The sequence below is a fragment of the Marmota monax genome, unplaced genomic scaffold (genome assembly GCF_021218885.2).
Source record: "Marmota monax isolate L192 unplaced genomic scaffold, Marmota_monax_Labrador192_F-V1.1 WCK01_AAM20220418_F8-fsc00077, whole genome shotgun sequence".
NCBI classification, from domain to species: domain Eukaryota; kingdom Metazoa; phylum Chordata; class Mammalia; order Rodentia; family Sciuridae; genus Marmota; species Marmota monax.
In genome coordinates this window covers 3,067,193-3,094,896 of record NW_026694610.1, presented here as the reverse complement: position 1 = coordinate 3,094,896, position 27,704 = coordinate 3,067,193, and the positions used below count along the sequence as shown (strand labels likewise).

Sequence of the window (27,704 nt, the reverse complement as noted above, 5' to 3'; positions counted from 1 at the left end):
AGGAACTAGTCCTATCATGGGGTCCCACCTTCCTTACCTCATCTATACCTAATCACCCCTAGCTCCAAATACCATCACATTGGGAGTTAAGGCTTGGACATAGCAACTTTGGAGGAACACAAAACCTCACATATAATTTGGGACAATTATACAATGTCTCAAAGTCAAAATGTGTTAATCAAATATAGAATCTATCTTTAGTTCAAATGAAATTACAAATGTTTCATGACTTTCTAAAATTCCTTGATAGTGCCTTATGTTTTGATTATAGAGGTGATTCTACTGTATTTATTAACTTTATTTTTTTTAAATATTATTTTTTTAATTGGTTGTTCAAAACATTACAAAGCTCATGACATATCATCTTCCATACATTTGATTCAAGTGGGTTATGAACTCCCATTTTTTACCCCAAATACAAGTTGCAGAATCACATCGGTTACACATCCACATTTTTACATAATACCATATTAGTGACTGTTGTATTCTGCTACCTTTCCTATCCCCTACTATCCCCCCTCCTCTTCCCTCTCATCTTCCCTCTCTACCCCATCTGCTGTTGTTTAATTCTCTCCCTTGTTTTTTTTTCCCCTTTCCCCTCACAAACTCTTATATGTAATTTTGTGTAACAATGAGGGTCTCCTTCCATTTCCATAGTTTCCCTTCTCTCTCCCTTTCTCTCCCCCCACTCGTCTCTGTTTAATGTTAATCTTTTCCTCATGCTCTTCTTCCCTGTTCTGATCTTAGTTGCTCTCTTTATATCAAAGAAGACATTTGGCATTTGTTTTTTAAGGATTGGCTAGCTTCACTTAGCATAATCTGCTCTAATGCCATCCATTTCACTGCAAAATCCATGATTTTGTCATTTTTTAGTGCTGCGTAATACTCCATTGTGTATAAATGCCACAGTTTTTTAATCCATTCATCTATTGAAGGGCATCTGGGTTGATTCCAAAGTCTAGCTATTGTGAATTGTGCTGCCATGATCATTGATGTGGCAGTATCCCTATAGTATGCTCTTTTAAGGTCCTCAGGGAATAGACCAAGAAGGGCGATAGCTGGGTCAAATGGTGGTTCCATTCCCAGCTTTCCTAGGAATCTCCATACTGCTTTCCATATTGGTCGCACCAGTTTGCAGTTCCACCAGCAATGTACAAGTGTACCCTTTTCCCCACATCCTCACCAGCACTTATTGTTGCTTGACTTCATAATGGCTGCCAATCTTACTGGAGTGAGATGGTATCTTAGGGTGGTTTTGATTTGCATTTCTCTGACTGCTAGAGATGGTGAGCATTTTTTCATGTACTTATTGATAGATTGTATGTCCTCCTCTGAGAAGTGTCTGTTCAGGTCCTTGGCCCATTTGTTGATAGGGTTGTTTGTTATCTTGTTGTTTAATTTTTTGAGTTCTTTGTATATTCTGGATATTAGGGCTCTATCTGAAGTGTGAGGAGTAAAGATTTGATCCCAGGATGTAGGCTCCCTATTTACCTCTCTTATTGTTTCTCTTGCTGAGAAAAAAAACTTTTTAGTTTGAGTAAGTCCCATTTGTTGATTCTAGTTATTAACTTTTGTGCTATGGGCATCCTATTAAGGAATTTGGAGCCCGACCCCACAATGTGTAGATGGGAGCCAACTTTTTCTACTATCAGGTGCAGAGTCTCTGATTTGATATCTAGGTCCTTGATCCATTTTGAATTTACTTTTGTGCATGGCGAGAGAAAGGGGTTCAGCTTCATTTTGTTGCATATGGATTTCCAGTTTTCCCAACACCATTTGTTGAAGATGCTATCCTTTCTCCATTGCATGCTTTTAGCGCCTTTATCAAATATAAGAAAGTTGTAATTTTGTGGATTGGTCTCTGTGTCCTCTATTCTGTACCATTGATCCACCTGCCTGTTTTGGTACCAGTACCATGCTGTTTTTGTTACTATTGCTCTGTAGTACAGTTTGAAATCTGGTATTGCTATACCTCCCGATTCACACTTCCTGCTTAGAATTGCTTTTGCTATTCTGGGTCTTTTGTTTTTCCATATGAATTTCATGATACCTTTATCTATTTCTACCAGAAATGCCGTTGGGATTTTGATTGGCATTGCGTTGAACCTGTAGAGAACTTTGGGTAATATCGCCATTTTTATGATGTTGGTTCTGCCTATCCATGAACAGGGTACATTTTTCCATCTTCTAAGATCTTCTTATCTCTCTCTCTTTAGGGTTCTGTAGTTTTCATTGTATAAATCTTTCACCTCTTTTGTTAGGTTGATTCCCAAGTATTTTATTTTTTTTGAGGATATTGTGAATGGGATGGTTTTCCTCATTTCCATTTCAGAAGTTTTGTTACTAATATACAGGAATGCCTTTGATTTATGCGTGTTGATTTTATATCCTGCCACTTTGCTGAACTCATTTATTAGTTCTAGTAGTTTCTTTGTAGACCCTTTTGGTTCTTCTAAGTATAGGATCATATCGTCTGCAAATAGTGATATTTTAAGTTCTTCTTTTCCTATTTTTATGCCTTTAATTTCTTTTGTCTGTCTAATTGCTCTGGCTAGTATTTCAAGGACTAAATTAAATAGAAGTGGTGAGAGAGGGCATCCCTGTCTTGTTCCAGATTTTAGCGGGAATGCCTTCAGTTTTTCTCCATTTAGAATGATGCTAGCCTGAGGCTTAGCATATATAGCTTTTACAATGTTGAGGTAAGTTCCTGTTATCCCCAGTTTTTCTAGTGTTTTGAACATAAAAGGATGCTGTACTTTGTCGAATGCTTTTTCTGCATCTATCGAGACGATCATATGGTTCTTATCTTTAAGTCTGTTGATGTGGTGAATAATATTTATTGATTTCCGTATATTGAACCAACCTTGCATCCCAGGGATGAATCCTACTTGATCATGGTGCACAATTTTTTTGATATGCTTTTGTATTCGATTCGCCAGGATTTTATTGAGAATTTTTGCATCTATGTTCATTAGAGATATTGGTCTGTAGTTTTCTTTCTTTGAAGTGTCTTTGTCTGGTTTCGGGATCAGGGTGATGTTGGCCTCATAGAATGAATTTGGAAGAGCTCCTTCTTTTTCTATTTCTTGAAATAGCTTGAAAAGTATTGGTATTAATTCTTCTTTGAAGGATTTGTAAAACTCCGCTGTATACCCATGTGGTCCAGGGCTTTTTTTGGTTGGTAGTCTTTTGATGGCTTCTTCTATTTCTTCCTTTGTTATTGGTCTGTTTAAATTGTGTGTGTCTTCCTGACTCAATCTGGGCAGCTCATATGACTTAAGAAATTTATCGATGTCTTCACTGTCTTCTATTTTATTAGAATATAGGGTTTCAAAATACTTTCTAATTATCTTCTGTATTTCTGTAGTGTCTGTTGTGATATTGCCTTTTTCATCCCGTATGTTAGTGATTTGAGTTTTCTCTCTTCTTCTCTTCGTTAGCATGGCTAAGGGTCTGTCGATCTTATTTATTTTTTCAAAGAACCAACTTTTAGTTTTATCAATTTTTTCAATGGTTTTTTTTGTTTCAATTTCATTGATTTCCGCTCTGATTTTAATTATTTCTTGTCTTCTGCTACATTTGCTGTTGTTTTGCTCTTCCTTTTCTAGGGTTTTGAGATGTAGTGTGAGTTCGTTTATTTGTTGGTTTTTTCATTTTTTGAGGAATGAACTCCAGGAAATGAATTTCCCTCTTAAAACTGCTTTCATTGTGTCCCATAGATTCTGGTATGTTGTGTCTGAATTGTCGTTTATCTCTAAGAATTTTTTGATTTCCTCCTTTATGTCTTCTGTAACCCATTGATCATTCAGTAACATATTGTTTATTTTCCATGTGATGCAGGATTTTTCCTTCCTTCTTTTTTCATTGATTTCCAGTTTCATTCCATTATGATCAGATATGGTGCATGGTATTATCTCCACTCCTTTATATTTACTAAAAGTTGCCCTATGGCATAATATATGATCTATCTTTGAGTACGATCCATGTGCTGCTGAGAAGAAGGTGTATCCACTTGATGATGGTTGATATATTCTATATATGTCGGTTAAGTCTAGGTTATTGATTGTGTCATTGAGTTCTATAGTTTCTTTATTCAGCTTTTGTCTGGAGGATCTGTCTAATGGCGAGAGCGGTGTGTTGAAGTCACCCATAATTATTGTGTTGTGGTCAATTTGACTCTTGAACTTGAGGAGAGTTTGTTTTATGAACGTTGCTGCACCATTATTTGGTGCATATAAATTGATAATTGTTATCTTGTTGGTGAATAGTTCCTTTTAACAGGATATAGTGTCCTTCTTTATCCCTTTTGATTAACTTAGGTTTGAAGTTGATTTTATTCGATATGAGTATGGCCACTCCTGCTTGCTTCCGAGGGCCATGTGAGTGGTATGATTTTTCCCAACCTTTCACCTTCAGCCTGTGTATGTCTTTTCCTATCATATGAGTCTCCTGAAGGCAGCATATTGTTGGATTTGTTTTTTTGATACAGGTTACCAGCCTGTGTCTCTTGATTGGTGAGTTTAGTCCATTAACATTTAAGGTTACAATTGAAATATGATTTGTACTTCCAGTCATGTTTATTTATTTATTTATTTTAGTTTGGCTAGTTTTTACTTTTTGGTTGTTTTCCTCCCCCTTTACTGAGATACCTCCCGCTGTTGGTTTTGGGCACTGTTTTTCCATTCCTCTTCTTGTAGAATTTTGCTCAAAATGCTTTGCAGTGCTGGTTTTCTGGCTGCGAATTCTTTTAGCTTTTGTTTATCGTGAAAGATTTTAATTTCATTGTCAAATCTGAAGCTTAATTTTGCTGGATACAGTATTCTTGGTTGGAATCCATTATTTTTCAGCGTTTGAAATACATTGTTCCAGGATCTTCTCGCTTTCAAAGTCTGTGATGAAAAATCAGCCGTTAACCTAATTGGTTTACCCCTGAATGTAATCTGCCTCCTTTCCCTCGTAGCTTTTAATATTCTCTCCTTGTTCTGTATGTTGGCTATCTTCATAATTATATGTCTTGGAGTTGGCCTATTACAGTTTTGGATGTTTGGGGTCCTGTAGGCTTCCAGGATTTGGCAATCCATTTCATCTTTCATCTCTGGGAAGTTTTCTAGGATTATTTCATTCAATAGGTTGTCCATTCCTTTGGCTTGAATCACTGTGCCTTCTTCTATCCCAATGACTCTCAAATTTGGTTTTTTGATGAGATCCCATATCTCTTGGATAGATTGCTCGTGAGATTTAAGCATCTTTTCAGTATTGACTATATTCTTTTCAAGTTGATAAACTTTGTCTTCATTATCTGATGTTCTGACTTCTACTTGATCTAATCTATTTGTAATATTCTCGTTAGCATTTTTAATCTGGTTTATGGTTTCTTGCATTTCTAAAATCACTGTTTGGTTTTTTTTTAAGATCTCTATCTCCTGGTAAAACTCGTTCTTTGCAGTTTGAATTTGTTTGTTTAGTTGGTTTTCAAAATATACTTTCAATTCTTGGATTTGCTGTCTCATGTCTTCTCTAAAATTCCGTTCCATCTGAGTTAGGTATGCCTTGATTTCTTTCCCTGTCCATGTTTCTGATGCTTCTAGGTCCTCCTGTAGATTTAAGTTGTCCTGCATTATCTGTACTCCTTTTTTCCCTGTTTTTTTCATGTTGTTCACATTACTTTCCAGCTCTGTTTGACTGCTTTGTAACTGCTTTCTCCTATACATTTGTTTTGGCTTTGTTTATATCTGTTGTTTCTCCTTTGTGGTGGGAGATTATGCCTATAGATGTTGGGCTTTATTGTACTTTAGAGCTGATTCATTCAATTTATAAAGGGCTTCCGGATTTTGTATGCATATAGTGATTTGTTTTTTGTTCTTAGGACTTTATGTTGGGTGCTATGAAGGTATACGGGTTAGTATGTCTTGGCTACTTTAGAAGATTGCTCTACTGAAGGGGGATGCTAACTGTCAATTGGATCAGGGTGTTGGTAGTAGGTAGGTATTTAGGAGCACTATAGACGGCCTCGAAACATTCACCTGTTTGCATTTAGACAGTTACATGAAATGGAGGACGTAATGCTTGGGATGAAAGTTGGGGGGAAGGGGAAGGAAGGTGCTCTTGAAAAGTAAGAAGGAGGGGGAGTTAGATAGCATAGAGGAGAATGGAAAGAACAATAAAACTTGGAAGGGGGGAGAAAGAGGGAAAAAGGGAGAGAAAAAATAAAATAAAATAAGAAATAAAATTAGGTCTTAGAGATCCATTTTCTTCTCTTCCCGTAGGCAAAGCTGTGCCCTCCGGGCTGAGATTTGCCCTCAATGTGTCAACAGCAATCCCTGTAAGGCGGCTCCTGGGAGTCTCTCAGTCCTGTTGGTCCAGAGCCGTTTCACTTCTACAGCCCCTACTTCCCTTCCTCCTGCCAGCCAGCCAGGTCCTGTGCACCGGAGGAGGTTCTCCAAGGATTTGGTTACACTTTCAGCCCCTCTGGGTGCTCTATTTCCCTAATGACTGAGCACTCTCTCTGTCATTCATCTAAGCCCCAGTGCTGTGGAGCTGTGTTCTGGGAGTCAATAGTTTAATTTTTCCTGACCCCTTTGGTGGGCACACCTTCGGAGTCTGGCGGCTAAGACCATTGGTGTCGCCACTGGTGGTAATGGGAGTTGGGGGTCGAGGATCCCATCTGCTTCCCTCAGCCCCTACAATCACGACCACTCCGCTGGCAGTAGGAGGAGTTGGGGGTCTGGAGTGTCCTATGTTTCCCTCCGCCCCTACTGTCACGCCCTCTCAGTTGGCGGTTGGGGGAGTTGGGGGTGGGGAGTCTTCTCTGCTTCCCTCCGCCCCTACAGTCACGCCCACGTCACTGGCAGTATTGGGAGTTGGGGGTCGAGAGTCCTTTGGCCCTTACAGTCACGCCCACGGAGAGATTTTGAAGTTTCCCGGTTGTTTGTATCTGATGCGGGTGGGAGTCACACACCTGCTAAAGTAGATTCCGCTGGGAAGGAATCTCTTTGGCCGAACTTTGGTGACTTCCCCTCTCTGCAATGGCGGGCCCCTGCCTCCTTGCTGGAGTGTCCGAAGGGAGGGGTGGAACTGGCTTGTCTCTGGTCTGACCCAATCTCTGGTTTTAGTTCCCAGTTCGCTAGTTCATAAAAGCTTGGTTAGATTTCCTTCACGTTGTCTGGGGGGGAGCCGTTTGCCAGGTGGGCGGGGCTGTTCACAGTGGGGGCGTGGCCGTTAGCAGAGCTGGGAGGGCACAGGCCATCTGCTGGGCGGGGACCCTTCTCGCCGCGCTTGTAGAACCCGGTAGGCAGTGGCCTCATGGCTAAGAGCCGGGCGGGGCGGGGTGGCCGATAACCGAGCGAGCGGGGCCGCCAGGAGAGCCAGGATGGCGGGAGCCGTCTGCTGGGCCAGGCGGGGACCCTTCTCGCTGCCCCGGGCCGCCGGGGGCCGCTTGCAGAGCCGGTTGGGCGGTGGCTGCGGGATTGGACCTCTGTGCCCGCGTGGCCGGCCAAGATTCACTTGTCTGGGGCCAACTGTCACCTCTAATATAACTTACTACTTCCTGGCAGGTCTCCTTTCAGCGGAATTTTGCTAGAAGTTCCTCAGTAGGTAGAATGTAGCTGTTTTAATGGGTGTTTCTGATCCTGTTAATGTGGAGATACTGAAAGTGCTGCTTCCTTGCCGGCCGCCATGTTGGATCCTATTAACTTTAAATATAAATGTAGAGTTTTGTTGTGAAGTAGTAGAGGAAAGAAAACAATGTTTTATATTTTATTTTCATATAGACAGAAAAACATGACTTTTTGAGTAGGGAAAAAAAATAGAGCTAAGATGTTCTGTGAGGCCATTCTACTGTAAAAATTCTGCCTGCCGTTGTACTGAATGACTCACAGTACCACTCCTTTGGATTAAGATCTCAGCACCTGCTAAAATATAAGCATATTCAAGAGAATCAATAAGAATCACGATCAGTCGCCAAAATAGAAAAGAACTGGGAAAGAAATTTAGTGCATAAGGGAATATTCCCATTGTTATTCCAGTTTTATTTTTATGGTTATGCATTTCATGAATACAATTTCATCTATTTGTTTGTAGTTTTTCCTGCAACTCCTCAAATTTCTTCAGTAATGGTAAGGCTATCTGATCAGCTATTTTAGACTAAATCTCATTGTCTCTTGGAAGAGTGATCAGTATGCTGGACTGCTTACCCATGATAACTAAGTAAATTATAGAGCACAGTATCAGATTATTAGTGTCCAAAGGAATTTATAGCTGTCCTAAGATAATGGTTGTCAAGAAACAAGGCTATTTTCTAACTGTTATGGGCTAAGGATTTCAGAGGGATGGAGTAGGTTTGGTAGAGATCTGAGACTTGTTTGGTGGATAGAGAAAACAGAAGGAGAGCTTGGATCAGGGAAAGATATTTGGCTTCAAGTGAGTAGAACTGGAGATAAGCAAGGCACATTAGAGAACCATACTATAAATAGTTGAATTAAGATATCAAGTTCAAAGCATTAGACCAGAAATGGCAAATGGTTTACAAAGGTTTTTTTACAAAGGTTTACAAAGCCAAAGGATTGGCACCTGTAAGAAGTGGAATGGAATAGGAGGTAAGGACAGAGTCCAAGACAGGGTCCTGAAAGCTTTACAAATTATATAGAATGAGCATCAACCACTTATGTTTATTTGCTTTTGATCACATAAATAAAGAAGAATAACCCTATTTCAGGCTCCCTCCTAACTATGACTAGGCAAGGCAGAGGATGGTCAAGGTTTTCCTAGGATCTCTCCCATTGATTTTCTGGTTTGTCCTTTACCCACTTTGGCAACTACAGAAGCCAGATTCTTTGCATAAGGTCCACTCCTACACTGATCTCCTGAGTGACCCACTTTGAACACATGTGGAATCAGAGTCCTAGACATAAGCCCTTACCCACTGTTTGCATTAGATTTGTCTCTGAATTTCACCTTAATGAAATGTATCTTTTCAAGATCAATGATCTCTCAAAGTGGCTTAGTCTTATAATCAAGCTTATAATCAGCCCAGTGGTTCTGGCTGCCTGATATATAAGTAAATTATAGCTCAAAACTTTAGAAGAGGAAACCTGCACTCCTCACAAGTGCTGAGCTTTCTGAACTTCTAAAGTTACAAGCTAGGCTGAATGGGTTGCATAGCAAGATACCAGGCTCTTTCAAGCATAGGCCTATACAGTGATCTTTATCACATGCTGGTAATTGACCGTGCTCATTTAAAATTTTCCTCCTAAAATAAGAATGATGGAGACTGTTGTCCTGGATCTTCTTCTGTAATGGGCTGAAATTAAACATGGCTGTTTCCATACTCTTAGGTCATGGCAGATTGAAAAAGGCTACTGTTGGAACAGAAGCAAACTGTAGCTATTATTGGATCAGGACCAATATTTTTGATTTCCTGAGCTAGAATCAACCATGGGATAGATGTATAGGAAAGGCATCACCATAATTCTCTTTCCAAACAGAATACTCTCCAACTCAGCATGGAGCTCCAGATGGCAGGTGAAATAGAACTAAGTCCTTTACCTCATTGCCTTGGAGTATGTTTAGTTTTCTGGGCAATAGATATGGCCTTTTTTTTTTTGGAGGTGCACCCACACTGCCAATGTCACTAAGGAATGAATACTTTTACCCCCTGGCTCCTCTAGAATCTGATGGACAAACTGTCTGGTAGGAAGATGTGACCAGGTAGCTATCCATACTCTGAGCTGACCTGAAGTCAAGTGACTGAACAAGGCTGCCAAACAGGATCAGTTCAACTTTTTATAAAAATATTTATTTATTTATTTGTGTTTTGTGCTGAGGATCAAACCCAGTGCCTCACATGTGCTAGGCGAATACTCTACCACTGAGCCACAACCCCAGCCCTAGGATCAGTTCATTTTTTTAAGGATTGTCTGACACCTTTTTGAAACTGGACCCCATCATGTTGCCCCTTGCTTGCATACTAGCTCCTGAGGGGGGGGAATCCAGAATTCAGTTGCACTTTGGCTAATCACCATCTCCTCTCTGCCTCCTTGTCAAAAGCAGTGCCTGTGGCATCTGTCTTTTTCACTGAAGCTTGGCTATCAAACAGGTCCTACACAGTGTTCAAGAAGCTTTATAGGGCTGTCAGCTTATGTGAGGGACTCGTGGTCAGGCAAGATATATAACCATCCATCCTACTTTTCCTGAGAATTCTGGGCAATTATCATAAATTTTTAAATCTGAATTACAAATATAGGAAGTTCTTCCCAATTCTCTCTCTTTGGGAGAATTCTTTGGTCACATGATCTGTTCATTTCTGGAGATGTTTCCTGTGTTAACTAATTACATACATTGATATGGATTCTGGCTCTTTTATCTGTGAGAATGCCACTGAGCTTGTTTTTGTTTGGGGATTGAGTTGGGTCCATTTACTCTATTTGAAAAATTAAATCTTGCTACTCATTAATCAAAATTACAAAAATTTTGTGCTGGATTTGTGGCTCAAATGTAGAGCGCTCACTTTCCTAGCACATGTGAAGCCCTAGGTTAGATCCTCAGCCCCATGTAAAAATAAATAAATAAAATAAAGGTATTGTGTCCAACTACAACTAAAATATAAATATTTTTTTAAGATTACAAAAATTTAATATCTATATAATCATTCATTTACTCAATTTACATACATTGAACCTATATTTTGATTGATTTTATCAATTGATCAGTTTTTATTGATTTCCTATTTGTGCCAGCAAGTAGGTATTGGGAATATAAAGTTGATTAATAAAGAGACCCTACATTCCCAGTACTCACAGTTTAATTAGGATGAGAGAATAAACATTTCTTGACCTAAAGTATGGGTAAGAATGGGTGCTCATGGAAGCACCATAGAAGGGATGAGGTTGGATTGATCTGTGAAGTATGAGGAGAGATCAGCTGACTTAAAAGCATTAACTCAAAACTGATCTCATCCTATGAACCATGAACTATGAACTCATCCTCTCCTGTCTGCACTTCTTATGAGTTCATTGATTCCAAGAATATAAACCAAACTAAGATTAGGGACTGTGTTTTAGGTCACTTCCTTCAAGAGAAAATATGAAAATTTTCCAGTGAATTAGAATATTTTAAGTGGGCAATTGTGTCATGTCTGGTTAAGATAATATTTGCTCAAGGTATTTAGGCTTGAATTAACAAATTACCTGTCTCCCATTCAGTAATAATTTTCCTTTGGCTACAATTAAACAATTAATTGGTCTATTTTATAATAACCTATCTTTTATTGCATTTTAATAATCTTAATTGATATGTTATTTGGTAATTCAGGGATTTATATTAAAAAATATTTAAAAATAATTTTTCAAAAAACATTTTGTAAGTACTATAAAAGAAGCAAACTGTAACTAAGATAAAACCACACAAATAAAATTGAAAAATTTGAATGACCTGGATTTTCAAATTATTTATAATCAATTATGAGAAATAATATACTGTTTTAGAAACAAACTTTGATAAATAAGTACCTACTCTGTACTCTGACTCAAGTGATATAAAATGAGAGATTTACTGTTATTCTGCAGATATGTAAGAAAGGAACCCATGTGGTAATTATAGATATGCAGTAATAGTGCCTGCCCCAATAAAATATCCTTTATTATTTATGTTTGGAAGAGTGTGTTGAAACCAAATTATAAAATTAATTCATGTATCACAATCAGTATTTATTTTCTAAAATACAAAAACACAACAAATCATATAAATGAAATGCAGTGTAATACAACATGAAATAAAGCACATCCCAAATAGTATTTCATGATTTTTTTTCCTGCTTTATCTATACTTCTACATAAATACCAGGTCACAGTGTAGAATGCATTTCTTAAGGAGTGTCCTGGTAAAAGCATTTTAAAAGCTAGTGTCTTCGAAGATGCATTTCAGTAGTAATTGGGCTCTAAGAAGGGCTAGACAGCTCATGGAGGGTTCATGTGGGATCAAACTAAAAAAAGAAAAAAAATGGAGTTCAGGAGTTTGGCAAGGAAGATGATCGGGAAGTCTTGAATGAAGAGTTAATCATCATGAACATAAATATAATGGCTCTTGGAATTTGAGGAATAGTAATGGCTGCATCATCCCCTGACTCCGCTTCTGTAAAAAGTATTTAATTCAGGTATCACAGATCCATCTCTTCCTCACTCTCTGCAGGGCGGTGTGCCAAAAGGAAGCCAGGCACACAATGAAGGCAGCCTGCTATGGTAGAGTTGTAGTGCATTGGCTATATTCTAAAGGGAGCCTAGGCTTATTTTGTGGGGTTACTGCCACTGGTGTTTCTTTCTTTTTAAATTTTTAGTTGTAGGTGGACACAGTACCTTTATCTATTTTCATGTGGTGCAGAGGATCTATCCCAGTGCCTCACAGGTGCAAGACAAGTGCTCTACCACTGAGACACAACCCTAGCCCCGCCCACCAGTGGAGTTTCTTAAGATCAGTCTATTAGAAACTTCTCTCCTAAGTACTTTTGCCACTGTAGCAAGGTATTTTGTCTATTTTTTTTTTTTATCAACTGTAGGCAAAAGGATTTCATTTCAGGAAAACCCAAGGAAACTATCAACTGTCAAAAAGAGTGTGGGTTGTATCCCTAGGAGCTCCTTTCTCTCTTTTCAGGGAAGAGGAACTTGTCTTGTCCTTGATTTCAGTATTTGAATTGTGTGTTGTCAAGAGCCTGCCAAACTGGGAGCACCTGGGTCACATCTATCTATGCAGATGTTGGTCGGGTCTATCATTTGCAACAAATAAACAAAGAAACAAAAACTGGATCTTGTGTATGCAAACTAATACCATCACACCACAAAGGCCACATTTGACTATCACTAGTAGGTATCATTGACATAATTTGATGTTGGCTTGCTTATTGAATGTGGTGCTAGTGGTACTTTGAGATTTTAAGGACAGATGAATAACTACTGAGACCCAGATTATCTGTGTCTATGTTGATCTAAGTAAACCATGTGCCTCCTCCTTTGGAAAGATGGATGAAGAAGTTTCATTCCCAACTTGGATGTTTAGGAGTGGCAGGCAATGAGAATGGCATAGACATGGCTTTTGTCCTGTGAGTAGTTATTATGGAGAGACAGACGCAAAATCTCTTGAGAAAAACATGCAGCTCTGCTAGCAGCAGCTTCCAGTCACCTGGTCACTTTTACAAAGAAGGAAGGAATCCAAAGGACACTTGGAAGATCTTTGGTCTGCCCTGAAGTGCGCACCAACATTTAAGCACATTTGTTTTCAAGAAGATGCTGTTTATAAATATTCAAGATGGTTCATAAGACCAAAAATAATAACACATCTGTCCATAGGAAATCAAAATGGTATGACAGACTGGAAATAACCAGAATTGTAAGTCTAGGTATGCATTATGTTTCTACAACAAGATAGAGGGAGGTATGTGAGTCTACTATCTAGGTCAGATAGCAGAGTGGGAGGACCAAGTCATGTGGGAAGGTGGTAAGAATGACGGACGCTATGAGCCCAAGAATTCAGAATTAGGATTCTGGAAAGTTTAGGGTAAATAAGTAAAAATAGTACTATTTTACAGATTGTGACTTTAATCAAGAACAGACTCTTCACTCTGTGCTCTAATTTTATGATTTCTGGGTGTAAGTAGATAAAAATACACAGATCTTGAGTTTTGCACTTACACCTTCTCAAAAATGCATACTTATGATATTTATGCAGGTACTATAAAATAAAGACAACTCTTTCCTATATATACTTGACAGTTTACATAAATCAAGTGAACAAACACACATAGCACATCTACACTAAAAGAGCATTTTGTTAAAGCAGCAATTCACACCAGGTGCTATTATCTATTATTGACCACTCCCAGCATTAGTCATTAGTCTTGAAACTAGTAGTCAGATGTCTGTTTAAAACTATATCTGAAGAAATGAAGATATAGTTATATATATATATATATATATATATATATATATATATATATATATATATATATATATATAAAATCATATCTACATAAAACAAGCACATAAAATATAGATCTGGTAGAAATTTCTCATTCTTTTCTACAAATCAAGTGGTAAAGTTTCCTTAGCTGACTGTAGTTGGATTAGTAATCAGTGGTCTGAATCTGTCTTGGTCCAGTTGTGATCACCTCTTCATTCATCATGTCCAGTTCCATACTCTTTGAATATTCGCTGTAGGGCTGTAGGCTTCATCTTTGGTCTTGGCTTAGAAACACCATCAGCTGTATTTTAAGGTGACTGTGCTCAGTGTGTCATATCAAATCCTGTGTCTGCTTATCTCCATGGGTGGGGCTCCAGTTCTTTCCCCAACCTCAACATTCTGTTCTCTTCACAGTCAATGTTCTGTTTCACTGTGTTTGGCCACAATCTAGAACTAATTCAGGGACAGAAGAGAGCTTAATCATGATTCTTTTTGAAAAAGCAAGCCTTTCTGACTGGGGGCAACCAAATGTGATTTTTTCTACTGGGCAGAAATGATCATGCTGATACCCCTCCTGTGTGGCACTAGAAGTACTGTGTGGCCTCCAGCTTCCTAAGTGTTTATAGTCGGTGATCACATAAGCTACTTACACAGAATTATTTCATTCAATCTTTATAATAATCCTCTGAGATATGCTATTTCTATGATGCTCCAAAGATAAAAGAATTGACAATGATTCCACAAGTAGTGCAATCATTACCGGAACCCAGATCATCTGATTTTAATCTAAGATTTCTTCTTTTGGAAAAGGTTGAATGACTGCACGGCTCAAAATCATTATAACTTGGCAACCTGCACTTTAATGTGGTCTTGGAATTTGAATCTTGGGTTCTGTTTTCTTATTTGTTCCATTTCTGACTGACCTTATTACAAAATAATTATCATTTGTCTAATTAAAAGTATAAACAATAACAGTGAATGAAAGCAGAAGTAATCAATTATAATGCTATAAAATTATGTAAATTCACTCAATGTTTAACTAATTTTGGTGAATGCAGATAATTATTTTGCACAGAAAAAGTCAAGTCCAATTAAAACAAAATAGTTTTTTTTTTAAAGGTCATTTGTGTAACAGTGACAAACAGTCCAATGCAATTATAGTTGAATAAGTTCTACCACTTTTAAGGAAAAACCTGTTATCAATACGTTCATTGTTTTGTTTGCTTCAAAGGTTTCCTTATCTCCAGTGTCATCATGACAGAAATTCTGGCACCAAACGCGACAAACCATCCACAGCACTTTCCACATTTAATTACATTCTGTGCAAGTATTTATTTTATTTATTTAGTCAGTCAGATATTGAATATTAAAAAAATACCGAGGTTGACCATGGTGGTGCATACCTGTAATACCAGTGACTCTGGAAGCTGAGGCAGGAGGATTTAAAGTTTGAGGCCAGCCTCAGCAACTTAGCAAGACCCTGTCTTAAAATTTTAAAATGAAGGATGGTAATGTGGTTCAGTGACTAAATGCCCCTGTGTTTAATCTCTTGTACCAAACACACACACATACAGAGAGAGAGAGAGAGAGAGAGAGAGAGAGAGAGAGAGAGAGAGAACGAATGCTGAGCTTTTAAAAAGCAGAAACATAGACATGTGTTTATTTATATATGATGTTCTGTAATTATAGAAATATTGTTAACAATAGCCTAAATAGGGTGGGCATTATAGTGCATACCTGTAATCCCACCTACTTGTGAGACTGAGGCAGGAGGATCTCAAGAACACTACTTAATGAGATCCTAAGTTTAAAAAAAATCTTTTTTAAAAAATTGGTGATATAGCTCAGAGGTAGAGCATCTGCTGAGCAAGCACAGGCTCTGTGTTCAATTGCTAGTACCACAAAAATGTATGTATTTGTCAGCACGGGCAGACAAGAAAACTGTGACCTCATCTCTACCATGGAACACTAGCAGTTCAGGTTGCAGCTGCCACTCTTCATCAGCCACCAATGCCTCTAGGGACAGAACTACGGATTCTTTTTCTTAAATGGTTACACTGGCTAGAACTTTCCAGAAGAGTGTGACTAATGGTGTTAATGCTGAGCATCTTTTTGTTGTTCCTGCCTTTAATGGCAAAATGTGTAACCGCTTTAGTTCAGCTTTACATATTGGTGCAGAGAATGTTAGGAAAGTTATCTTTAATTCATACATTACTAAGAGATTAGGGTTGTTTTTTAAATCATATTTGTATTTTTTAAATAAAAAATGAAATTTGAATTTCCTCGGGTGCTTTTTTGATAAGAATAATCATATGCTTTTAAAAAATAATAATGTATTAACAGAAGAGAGTAATTGGTTTCTAATATTTAACCTTTTTGTATTCATGGAGTAATTCTCTCATGGTGAGGAAAACACGATATAGCATACAGGTTATAAGCACAGTTCAATAATCTGACTGCCTAGGTTACAATGTATGCCTTGAAGTAACTCTGTCTGTTTAATACTCAGGATTTTCTTTGACAAAATCAAGAAGAAAATACTTACATGAGGGCTATGTGAGAATCATTTGAGATAATTCATGAAGACAGAAGTACACAACATATAGCAAATATACAGGCAATGTCAATCAGTATCTTTATGGTCCATTAATAAGTGTTGACTTGTATGTATGACTTTTGCAAGATATCTCTGGGTGAGTTTAGCTTGGGTTTTCTTTTTGGCTTATTGTTTTGTCAATTATCCAAATGTGCCAGAAAGCTTCTTCTATACTCAAGTCTTCTTTACTACTCAAGAAGGTTTTAAACATTTAAATTTTTATTCAATTAAGAAATGAAAATTCTCCATAAGCCATTACAGTCTTCAAGTTTAAATAGAGATTTCCAACAGCTTTTCCATTTCTTTAAAGGCTTTTATCTTTTCAAAGACGCCATTTAACTTAATTTTAATAACTGGAACATTCTTAGACTATCCTTTGTTATTTTACAGTAATAAGTTCACATTTTTTACAATATACTTGTAAATAATATTTCTTATCTTTTATCTCCTTAAAATATGTTGCTATCTTCTTTCCTATATTATTACATTGATTCTTGCTATTCTTCACCTTCTGCCAAATTAGTCACAAGTTCATTCCCATGATTCATATGGATGTTTTAGACATTTATCCATACAGCATCTCAGTAGTTTTACTCTGTAATTTATTAATTACCATTTTTATTTTATACTCTTCTTCTTAGTTTTTTTTTCTTTTTTTAGGTCAAAATGTAGTTTATTTTGTTCTTTTTTTAAAATTTTATTTATTTATTTATTTTAATTAGGTATATATGACAGCAGAATGCATTTTGATGCATTGTACACAATTGCAGCACAACTCTTCATTTCTCTGGTTGTTTATGATGTAGTGTTGCACCATATGTGCAGTCATACATGTACCTAAGGTAATGATATAGATCTCATTCTGCCATCTTTCCTGCCCCCATGTCCCTCCCCACCTCTCACTCCCCTTTTCCCACAGTTTCTCCATTTTTCCCACCCACCATAATGGATCAGCATCCACTTATCAGAGAGAACATTCAGCCTTTGATATTTGGGATTGGCTTATTTCTCTTAGTGTGATATTCTCCAACTCCATCCATTTACCTGCAAGCTGAGTAATATTCCATTGTGTATATATACTACAGTTTCTTTATCTGTTCATCCATTTAAGGGCATCTAGGTTGCTTCCATGGCTTATTGTGAATTGAACTGCTATAAACATTGATGTGGCTGCATTACTATAGTATGCTGATTTTATATCTTTGGATATAGACCAAGTAGTGGGATAGCTGGGTCAAATGGTGGTTTCATTCCAAGTTCCAAAGGAATCTCCATACTACTTTCCAGATTGGTTGCACCAATTTGCAGTCCCACCAGCAATGTATGAGTATGCCTTCCCCTCCATATCCTCACCAGCACTTATTGTTGTTTTTATTCTTTTTTATTAATTTATTTTTTATTTACATATGACAGCAGAATGCATATAATTCTTATTACACATATATACCACAATTTTTTATATCTCTTGTGGTATACAAAGTATACTCATACCAATTCGTGTCTTCACACATGTACTTTGGATAATAATGTCCATCACATTCCACATCATTTCTAGCCCCTTGCCCCTCTCTTCCCCTCTCACCCATCTGCCTTATCTAGAGTTTGTTTATTTCTCCCATGCTTCCCCTCCCTACCCAAGGATGAATCAGCCTCCTTATATCAGAGAAAACATTCGGCATTTGGTTTTTTGGGATTGGCTAACTTCTCTTAGCACTATCTTCTCCAACACAATCCATTTACCTGCAAATGCCATGATTTTATTCTCTTTTATTGCTGAGTATAAATTGTGTATAAAGGCCACATTTTTTAATCCATTCATCTATTGAAGGGCCACATTTTTTTAATACATTCATCTATTGAAGGTTGATTCCACAGTTTAGCTATTACGAATTGTGCTGCTATAAACATTGATGTGGTTGTGTCCTGTAGTATGCTATTCTTAAGTCCTTTGGGTATAGACCAGGGAGAGGGATGGCTGGGTCAAATGGTGATTCCATTCCCAATTTTCCAAGAAATCTCCATACTGCTTTCCACATTGACTGCACCAATTTGCAGTCCTACCAGCAGTGTATGAGTGTGCCTTTTCCCCCACATCCTCGCCAACATTTATTGTTGCTTGTATTCTTAATAGCTGCCATTCTGACTGAAGTGGGATGAAATCTTAGAATGGTTTTGATTTGCATTTCTCTAATTGCTAGAGATGTTGAACATTTTTTCATATATTTGTTGATCAAATGTATATCTTCTTCTGAGAAGTGTCTGTTCAGCTCCTTAGTCCATTTTTTATTGATTGGGTTATTTGTTTTTCTGGTGTTAAGTTTTTTGAGTTCTTTATATATCTTGGAGATTAGTGCTCTATCTGATGTGCCTGTGGCAAAACTTTGCTCCCAAAATGTAGGCTCTCTCTTCACCTCATTGATTGTTTCTTTTTCTGAGAATCTTTTTAGTTTAAGTCCATCCCATTAATTAATTTTTTAATTTTATTTCTTATATTTTAGGAGTCTGGCTAAAGAAGTTGGAGCCTAATCTTACCTGATGAAGATTTGGGTCTACTTTTTTCTCCATTAGGCGCAGGGCCTCTGGTCTAATTCCTAGGTCCTTGATCCACTCTAAGTTGAGTTAGAATAGACAAAGCAATCCTTTAGCAAGAAGAGTGAAGCAGGAGTTATCATAATACCGGACCTTAAACTATACTACAAAGCTATAGTAACAAAAACAGCATGGTATTGACACCAAAATAGATATATAGAACAATGGTACAGAATAGAAGACACAGAGACAAATCCACATAAATATACTTATTTCATACTAGACAAAGGTGCCAAAAACATACATTGGAGAAAAGACAGCCTTTTTAACAAATTGTGCTGGGAGAATTGGAAATCCATATGCAGCAAAATGAAACTAAACCTGTATCTCTCACCATGCACAAAACTCAACTCCTCTTAATTTCTTTTGATTATTTAAAAGTCATTTTGTTCCATAATTCCATGCTTAGAGTATTTATTTTCCTTCTGTTTATTTTAAATCGAGGAATTTTTGTCTAAGGACTACGTGTTTTCTCCTGAGGATAGTTTGATCACATCTCACATTTTATATAAACTGTTTTGATGTTCTTCCTGTACTTTATAGTTTTAATTTCTTCTTTAACAGAAGAATTATTTTTTAAAAAATGTACCCAGTATTTAATTTTAAATACTTATACTTTGTTTATCTTTGTAAAATCAATTTTCAATTTTGTTATATGAATGTCAGAAAATGTAATCTGTATGGTACTTTCCCATCTCCTTCTACCTGCTTGATCATTTCAGCAAAAAACCTGAAGAAAGTAGGAATCAAACATAATAACCTAGAGAAAACTCCACTGGTCTTAAAAATTCTCTTTTCTTTCTTGTTTTAAACAAGCTTAGTACTTAACATAACATATAAACTATTACATGCTCTCCTTTATCTGTTTATTGATGATAGGATAGTATCAATATATGTCTTAATGCTCAACCTAGATTAAAATTTGTCTCAACTCAAAATGCCTATTTTTATACACTAACTTTTTTTTTTTACTTTTATGTAGGAGGCTTGTTTTGATACTATTGTGACAGTATTATTGAGTTATTACTTTTTTGAATTTTTTTGAGTTATTACTTTTAAATAATATAATTAATTAATGTATTCATCAGATTTCATTTGAGGCAATTTGGATTTATTTTTAATATTTAAAGTTCTTCTATGTTTAAATTCCACTTTTAAGACTGTGTCTCTTAAAATCATAACAATTTGTTATTTTTTCAGAATATGGTTGGAGAGTGGGCTTTACCAGAAGAAATGGTTGATAATTTACCACCCTCCAACAATTGCATATTGGGTCATGTGCTTCACAGATTAGTAGAAAAATCTCTTCCTCCTCAAGTGGAACCAAAAGAGACTGAGTTACCTTCATTTGCTATTAAAGGATGTTTGTTGGGGAAAACACTTAGTGGGAAATCTGCCAATCTAAAGTCTCTACAGAAAGGTAGAATGCTTCCCCCGCCCCCAATTCTTACTGGGTTCCATTTGCACTGAGTGTAGTTGCAAATATCCATGTCTATAGAAAACATATATGAAGCTCTGCTAATACATTGGAAAATCTGTCATCACAAGTTTTATAAGAGTGTGATCAGTTAATTCATTATTCAGGCCATAGTTATTCACTTGAAGATGATTGAAGTACTGACAACATGCTAAAACATAGATAAATTTTTACATTATGCTAAGTAAAATAGGCTAGACACAAAAGGTCACTTAAAGTATGCTTCCATTTACATGAAATATCCAGAATAGTAAAATCTATAGAGACAGAAACTGAATTAGTAGTTGCCAGTGGGTATGGGTTTCCTTTTGAGGTGATGAAAATTTTCTATAACAAGATAATTATGATGGTTGGGCAACTTTATGAATGTCTAATGCCACTGAGTTGTATCCTATAAAATGCTTAATTTTATGTTATGTGAATTTGCCACAATAAAAGAGGAGTTTAATCAAAAAGACAATTCTAAGGAGCCTAAAGACAGTGTGAAGCTAGATCACAAGGGCAATAATATCCATTTCCCAAGTGAAAAGCTCTTAATAAAATTATCTTTTGTACTTTAGACTTTCCTATTCAGGTACTTTCTATTGACAAACTTGTCCAAGAAGCTATCCAAGCATTTTATGACAATGAAGAAGCCTTGGAGGCCCCACCAATTCAGGAAGAAGATGGAGAAGAGGCTCCACCCACACCACAGAAAGACAGTATAGAAAACCAGGCAAGTGTGATGTTAGTTTTCTTTTCTGCACCTAGTGCACTAGAGCTATGAAGCTGAATGGAATTCTAAAGATCTTGTAGACCAGAGCTCTTCTCAGCAAAGTTCCCAGAGAGAAAGTAGTCTAAGTTTGTGGGCAAAGAGACAAAATTGAGGATACTATGTGAGTATTTATAAAATGAAGGAGAGAACTCTTGCCCACCCCCTATACACACTGGTTTCCCTGGGTGGACCATCACCATGATGGGCTCACTTGGCACCCAGTGACTATAAGCTGGGTACTTTCCCCAGAGGAAGGAGTCACTGGCTGGCTGGAGAGACTGATTTGTGTGGATAATGAGGGTGATATATGAGTGTCAGAAGGAAACTCAAAAAGTCCCTAAATCCCAGACTAGTGTCCTACCACTCAGTGCCTAGCAGTTGTCAACATTATAGAGTCCCCAACACATAGAAGAAGACAGTGCTGGCCCTGGAAAATGCACAAGGCAGATACCTGAGCCCTATGGAGATGAGGTAGACAGAGACACTTAATGTGGTTTCTAGTTTCACAGTGCTAGGCTGTTTCAGTGTTGTCCAAGAACCATATTAAATGTTAGCTGGATTAATTGGTCCACAGCCATAGTATGCCAACTCATGACTAGTAGATCTCAGTTTCAGGTAGGGGTCAAGTGTGTTCTCCATGTGTTTTACATGTATCACATTCCCATTATTTGCTTGCATCATATTCTCATCACATTGCAATTCTTTACCTTATTGCATCAACATTCTTGGGAGTCGTAGAGAGAGAATAATGTGATCCCACTTTGAGAATCATTGATGTGGCCCAGTATCCTTATTTTGTAAAGGAGACTGTAGAGGCCCTAAACATGAACTCATTTGTTCAGGGTCAGAAGACGTGAGAATGCCTATTCTGTGACTGGGTTCTGGATTCTAAATCCCATACTCTTTCCTCTGTCTTATACTGTCTTTGCAATTGAATAAAGTAGCAAAGAATCCAATCAAGATCATTTGTATTGGCTGCAACATAAATAGCATTTTTACAAGAATTCTAAAAATAACTATGAGAAGTTTGCTTCATTGTGAGGCTATTTCTTCTTCAATTTTAATCAATATGGAAATGGATAATATACACTTTTATGTTTACTTTCCTATGAATTACTATGACTGACACCTCTAGGATTATTTTTTTAAGATGGTGGTTTTTCATAAATTCTACTTGTCCTTCTGGTTCCAGTTTATTTTCAAAAGAGTTGCTATATTTTACTTAAAATTGAATTCAAAAAACAGATCTTATCATAGGTTACTGTTTGTTTCTCAATGTGGCAATTATCATCAAATTTTGTTTGTTTCTAAAAATCATCATTTAGGAATGAAACTGAAATCCCCTTTAAAATATCATTAATGTTGTAGATAAAATACTATATTCTCAACCCTTTTTATAGAAATAAAATCAGGAAGATTATGAAAATATAACAATTAAATCTCTCCCCGTGTATATGTGTTTGTTTTCTTCTTAAAGGATCCACAAAATGTGCTTTCAACTGATTTAGTTTCAGGTGAAACAGTACCAGAAACAAAAGATGAAGCTGAACCTGGTAAGTAAGATATCAAGACACCCCACCCATCATTTATATTAGAGCCATAGACAAACAGTAAGAGCCCATATATGTAAGTACAAACGTGCTTTCAGGGAAAGAGACACAGGGAAATTTGCAACTTGTCCATGTGAAAGACCAAGGTAACCCTGATGTGCAACTGAGGATAAAGATGAAAAGAATTACACCACAATCCTTTTACTGTCCTTCAAATGGTTGCTCAGTTTTGTAGCTGTTATGCAAACAGCCAGCATATGTCATTTTCACCCTTCCTGGCATCTCAACCGTGTCTTCTCAGATCCGTGTGTGTGTTCTGTTGGGGTGTTCTGTGTGTGCTGCTTTGTACTGTATTCAGGGAGGCTGCCGATAGACAGTGGTTGCTTTAAAAAAAAAAAAAAAAAACTTAGATTATCCCTTCCCTTGGAATCATAGAACCAACTTCTCAATCCTAAAAAAAGTTAACCCTCCTGGGATCTGGACTTAAGTTCTTCAGATTCTTTATAGAACCATTGAAGGAAAACAACTTTATTCTTTTTTTCTGTTTGTGCTGGTGAATGCTTTCCATATTCAATAGTTTCCTTATATTCTAGCATAAAGCTTTGATCCTTCTGTGTTGTCATTATTACCGTCACCATTGAATACTGTTTGATTTACTATGAGCATGCAAATCCTCCACAGCAATTTATTTATTTCCTTGTAGTACTGGAACCCAGCAACTCTATAAAAACCAGGGCTTCACCTGAACTGGGCAAATGCTATACTTCTGATCTGCAGCCCCAGCTCATCTATTTTATTTAAGAGATCATTGTAATAGACTTTTTAAAACCTCTATAGGTAGTTTATGATATATTTTATTAAAAGTTCAATTAATCATAAACTCTAAAAATTTTTCCCATATAATTTAACTAAAACCCCCTTTAACTTCTATATTGTCTGTCCACGTTTATTACCTAAGGAAAGTGCAATAAATTAGCATTTTAACAAAGTTTTAAAATAAAGTTGGCTTGTTTTCTGAGAAGAGAACTCAAACTTTGTTAAAGTATTTCTAATGATATTGTTATGAGCTCAGATCATACAGGAAAGAAAGGAAGGAAGAGAAGGAAGGAGGGAGGAATCTTAAGTCCCAAGTTTTCAATTCTGCAAGTATTTCAATGAAATTGATACAGGTCCATTAAAATAGGTTGGGAATCATAATCTAGAACTGATATATCCTTATTATAATTTAGAAAAAAAATAGATTATCTACAGATAAGACACTGGGACAACATAGGATTTTTTACATATACAAATCATTCTATAAACAAGACACTGGGCAAATATTATGTCTGGGATGCTGGGACAAATGAATGTTAAATGGTGTACAATGAGAGCAAAAGCCTTGCTGTGTTTTTTCCATTACATCCTTCCTCTGTGTATCTCAGGCATAGCTGCCTCTGAAAATTCTTGTGTCCAAAACTATAGAGGGTCACTCAGATGGTTGTTAGATGTAAATACTAGAAGTTTTTTCTTAACTACTCTTCCTATTTTGCCAGATACAAATACTAATAAAACACCAAATGCTGAAGAGGTAAATTCAAGCAAAACTTTCTCAACAGTAAGTGTTAGAATCTAATTTTTTTCTACTAGTATATTAAAATGTGTCATAATTCATGGTCTTTTGGTGTATTTTCAAATGAAGTGAAATAGTAATGTTCTCCTCTTTGGTTTTAAGTTAAATCTGATGATAAGACATTAGCTAACTAGAGTTTACTTGATATTCTTTATAGTCTCAGTATTCTTTACATGAGCAGTGGAAATTCCTATTCAGTTTTGCCAGGTAATAAAGTATACATGTGCTCCTTTTTAAAAAAATTTTTAGTTTTATATTTTTAGTTGTTGATAGACCTTTACTTTATTTATTTACATATTTGTGGTGCTGAGAATTGAACCCAGTACCTCACACATGCCAGGCAAGTGCACCACCATTAAGCCACAGCCACAGCCACAGCCCCAACATGAGCTTCTGTAAATTTTAGTTTTATAACAAATTTATTTTGGGATATTTTCCTTTACCACTTAATTTATGGCTTAATTTCCTCTTGCACACTCTTTACTTTTAAGGGATTTTTCCAGAATTTATCCTTAGCTTTGCTGATAAGTCTAATTTTTTAAATTTATACTCCCAAAAATATTGACAATAATGCACTCAATATTGTTTCTAATGGAAGCTCATATTTTAATTAATGGATTACTTTTCTATGGAAGCTTTTTTGTCATCAAATAGAATGACCAGATTAATCCAGTGGGATTTCACTTATTTTATTTTTATCACTTGATTACTTTTATTATCAATTTCATCATAAAAAACAATATTAAAATATTTTAGATTTTAAAACTGATTAAAGATAGGAAAAAAATGGAAGGGTATACATCAATGTATAAATATGATAACTGATGGGGTGGTTAATGGGTTTAGAAAAAGCAATAAATGGGAGCCTTAAATTTTTCATCTGTGTATTCACAATAAGAATTAGCATAAAAGCTGAGTTTATTTATTTATTTATTTATTTTTTATTGTGGGTTGTTCAAAACATTACAAATTTCTTGACATATCATATTCCACACTTTGATTCAAGTGGGTTATGAACTCCCACCTTCACCCCATACACAGATTGCAGAATCACATCAGTTACACATCCATTGATTTACATATTGCCATACTAGTGTCTGTTGTGCTCCGCTGCCTTTCCCATCCTCCACCCTCCCCCCTCCCCACCTCTCCCCTCCCCTCCCCTCCTCTCTCTCTACCCCCTCCACTGTATAACCCTGAGGGTCTCCTTCCATTACCATGCAATTTCCCTTCTCTCTCCCTTTCCCTCCCACCTCTCATCCCTGTTAAATGTTAATCTTCTTCTCCTGCTCTTCGTCCCTACTCTGTTCTTAGTTACTCTCCTTATATCAAAGAAGACATTTGGCATTTGTTTTTTAGGGATTGGCTAGCTTCACTTAGCATAATCTGCTCTAATGCCATCCATTTCCCTGTAAATTCTATGATTTTGTCATTTTTTAATGCAGAGTAATACTCCATTGTGTATAAATGCCACATTTTTTTTATCCATTCATCTATTGAAGGGCATCTAGGTTGGTTCCACAGACTTGCTATTGTGAACTGTGCTGCTATGAACATCGATGTAGCAGTGTCCCTGTAGCATGCTCTTTTGAGGTCTTTGGGGAATAGACCAAGAAGGGGAATAGCTGGGTCAAATGGTGGCTCCATTCCCAGCTTTCCAAGAAATCTCCATACTGCTTTCCAAATTGGCTGCACCAATCTGCAGTCCCACCAGCAATGTACAAGTGTACCCTTTTCCCCACATCCTCGCCAGCACTTGTTGTTGTTTGACTTCATAATGGCTGCCAATCTTACTGGAGTGAGATGGTATCTTAGGGTGGTTTTGATTTGCATTTCTCTGACAGCTAGAGATGTTGAGCATTTTTTCATGTACTTGTTGATTGACTGTATGTCCTCTTCTGAGAAGTGTCTGTTCAGGTCCTTGGCCCATTTGTTGATTGGGTTGTTTGTTATCTTATTGTCTAATTTTTTGAGTTCTTTGTATACTCTGGATATTAGGGCTCTATCTGAAGTGTGAGGAGTAAAGATTTGTTCCCAGGGTGTAGGCTCCCTATTTACCTCTCTTATTGTTTCTTTTGCTGAGAAAAAACTTTTTAGTTTGAGTAAGTCCCATTTGTTGATTCTAGTTATTAACTTTTGTGCTATGGGTGTCCAATTGAGGAATTTGGAGCCCAACCCCAACGACTGTAGATCGTAGCCAACTTTTTCTTCTATCAGACGGCGTGTCTCTGATTTGATATCAAGCTCCTTGATCCATTTTGAATTCACTTTTGTGCATGGCGAGAGAAAGAGATTCAGTTTCATTTTGTTGCATATGGATTTCCAGTTTTCCCAGCACCATTTGTTGAAGATGCTATCCTTCCTCCATTGCATGCTTTTAGCCCCTTTATCAAATATAAGATAGCTGGAGTTTTGTGGATTGGTTTCTGTGTCCTCTATTCTGTACCATTGGTCCACCCGCCTGTTTTGGTACCAGTACCATGCTGTTTTTGTTACTATTGCTCTGTAGTATAGTTTGAAGTCTGGTATCGCTATACCGCCTGATTCACACTTCCTGCTTAGCATTGTTTTTGCTATTCTGGGTCTTTTATTTTTCCATATGAATTTCATGATTGCTTTCTCTATTTCTACAAGAAATGCCATTGGGATTTTGATTGGCATTGCATTAAACCTATAGAGAACTTTTGGTAATATCGCCATTTTGATGATGTTAGTTCTGCCTATCCATGAACGGGGTATATTTTTCCATCTTCTAAGATCTTCTATTTCTCTCTTTAGGGTTCTGTAGTTTTCATTGTATAAGTCTTTCACCTCTTTTGTTAGGTTGATTCCCAAGTATTTTATTTTTTTTGAAGATATTTTGAATGGAGTGGTTGTCCTCATTTCCATTTCAGAGGATTTGTCACTGATATACAGAAATGCCTTTGATTTATGCGTGTTGATTTTATATCCTGCCACTTTGCTGAATTCATTTATTAGCTCTAATAGTTTCTTTGTAGAGCCTTTTGGGTCTGCTAGGTATAGAATCATATCATCTGCAAATAGTGATAATTTAAGTTCTTCTTTTCCTATTTTGATGCCTTTAATTTCTTTCGTCTGTCTAATTGCTCTGGCCAGTGTTTCGAGAACTATGTTGAAGAGAAGTGGAGAGAGAGGGCATCCCTGTCTTGTTCCAGATTTTA

The 27,704-nt window shown here is 36.8% G+C and overlaps 1 protein-coding gene across 8 annotated transcripts in view; it reads left to right on the top strand.

Annotated features, from left to right (window-relative positions):
• Spef2 (sperm flagellar 2) overlaps positions 1 to 27,704 on the top strand; it is a 188,934-nt gene that overhangs the window by 58,886 nt on the left and 102,344 nt on the right. For all 8 annotated transcript variants that reach the window (XR_009224705.1, XM_058572081.1, XM_058572080.1 and 5 more), the window contains 4 exons: positions 20,330 to 20,549; positions 21,167 to 21,321; positions 22,838 to 22,913; positions 24,446 to 24,507. Coding sequence is in view for 7 of the 8 variants with exons in the window: in XM_058572081.1 (XP_058428064.1) it covers positions 20,330 to 20,549; positions 21,167 to 21,321; positions 22,838 to 22,913; positions 24,446 to 24,507 (513 nt within the window). In the remaining variant the exon portion in view is untranslated. The remainder of the gene's footprint in view (positions 1 to 20,329; positions 20,550 to 21,166; positions 21,322 to 22,837; positions 22,914 to 24,445; positions 24,508 to 27,704) is intronic.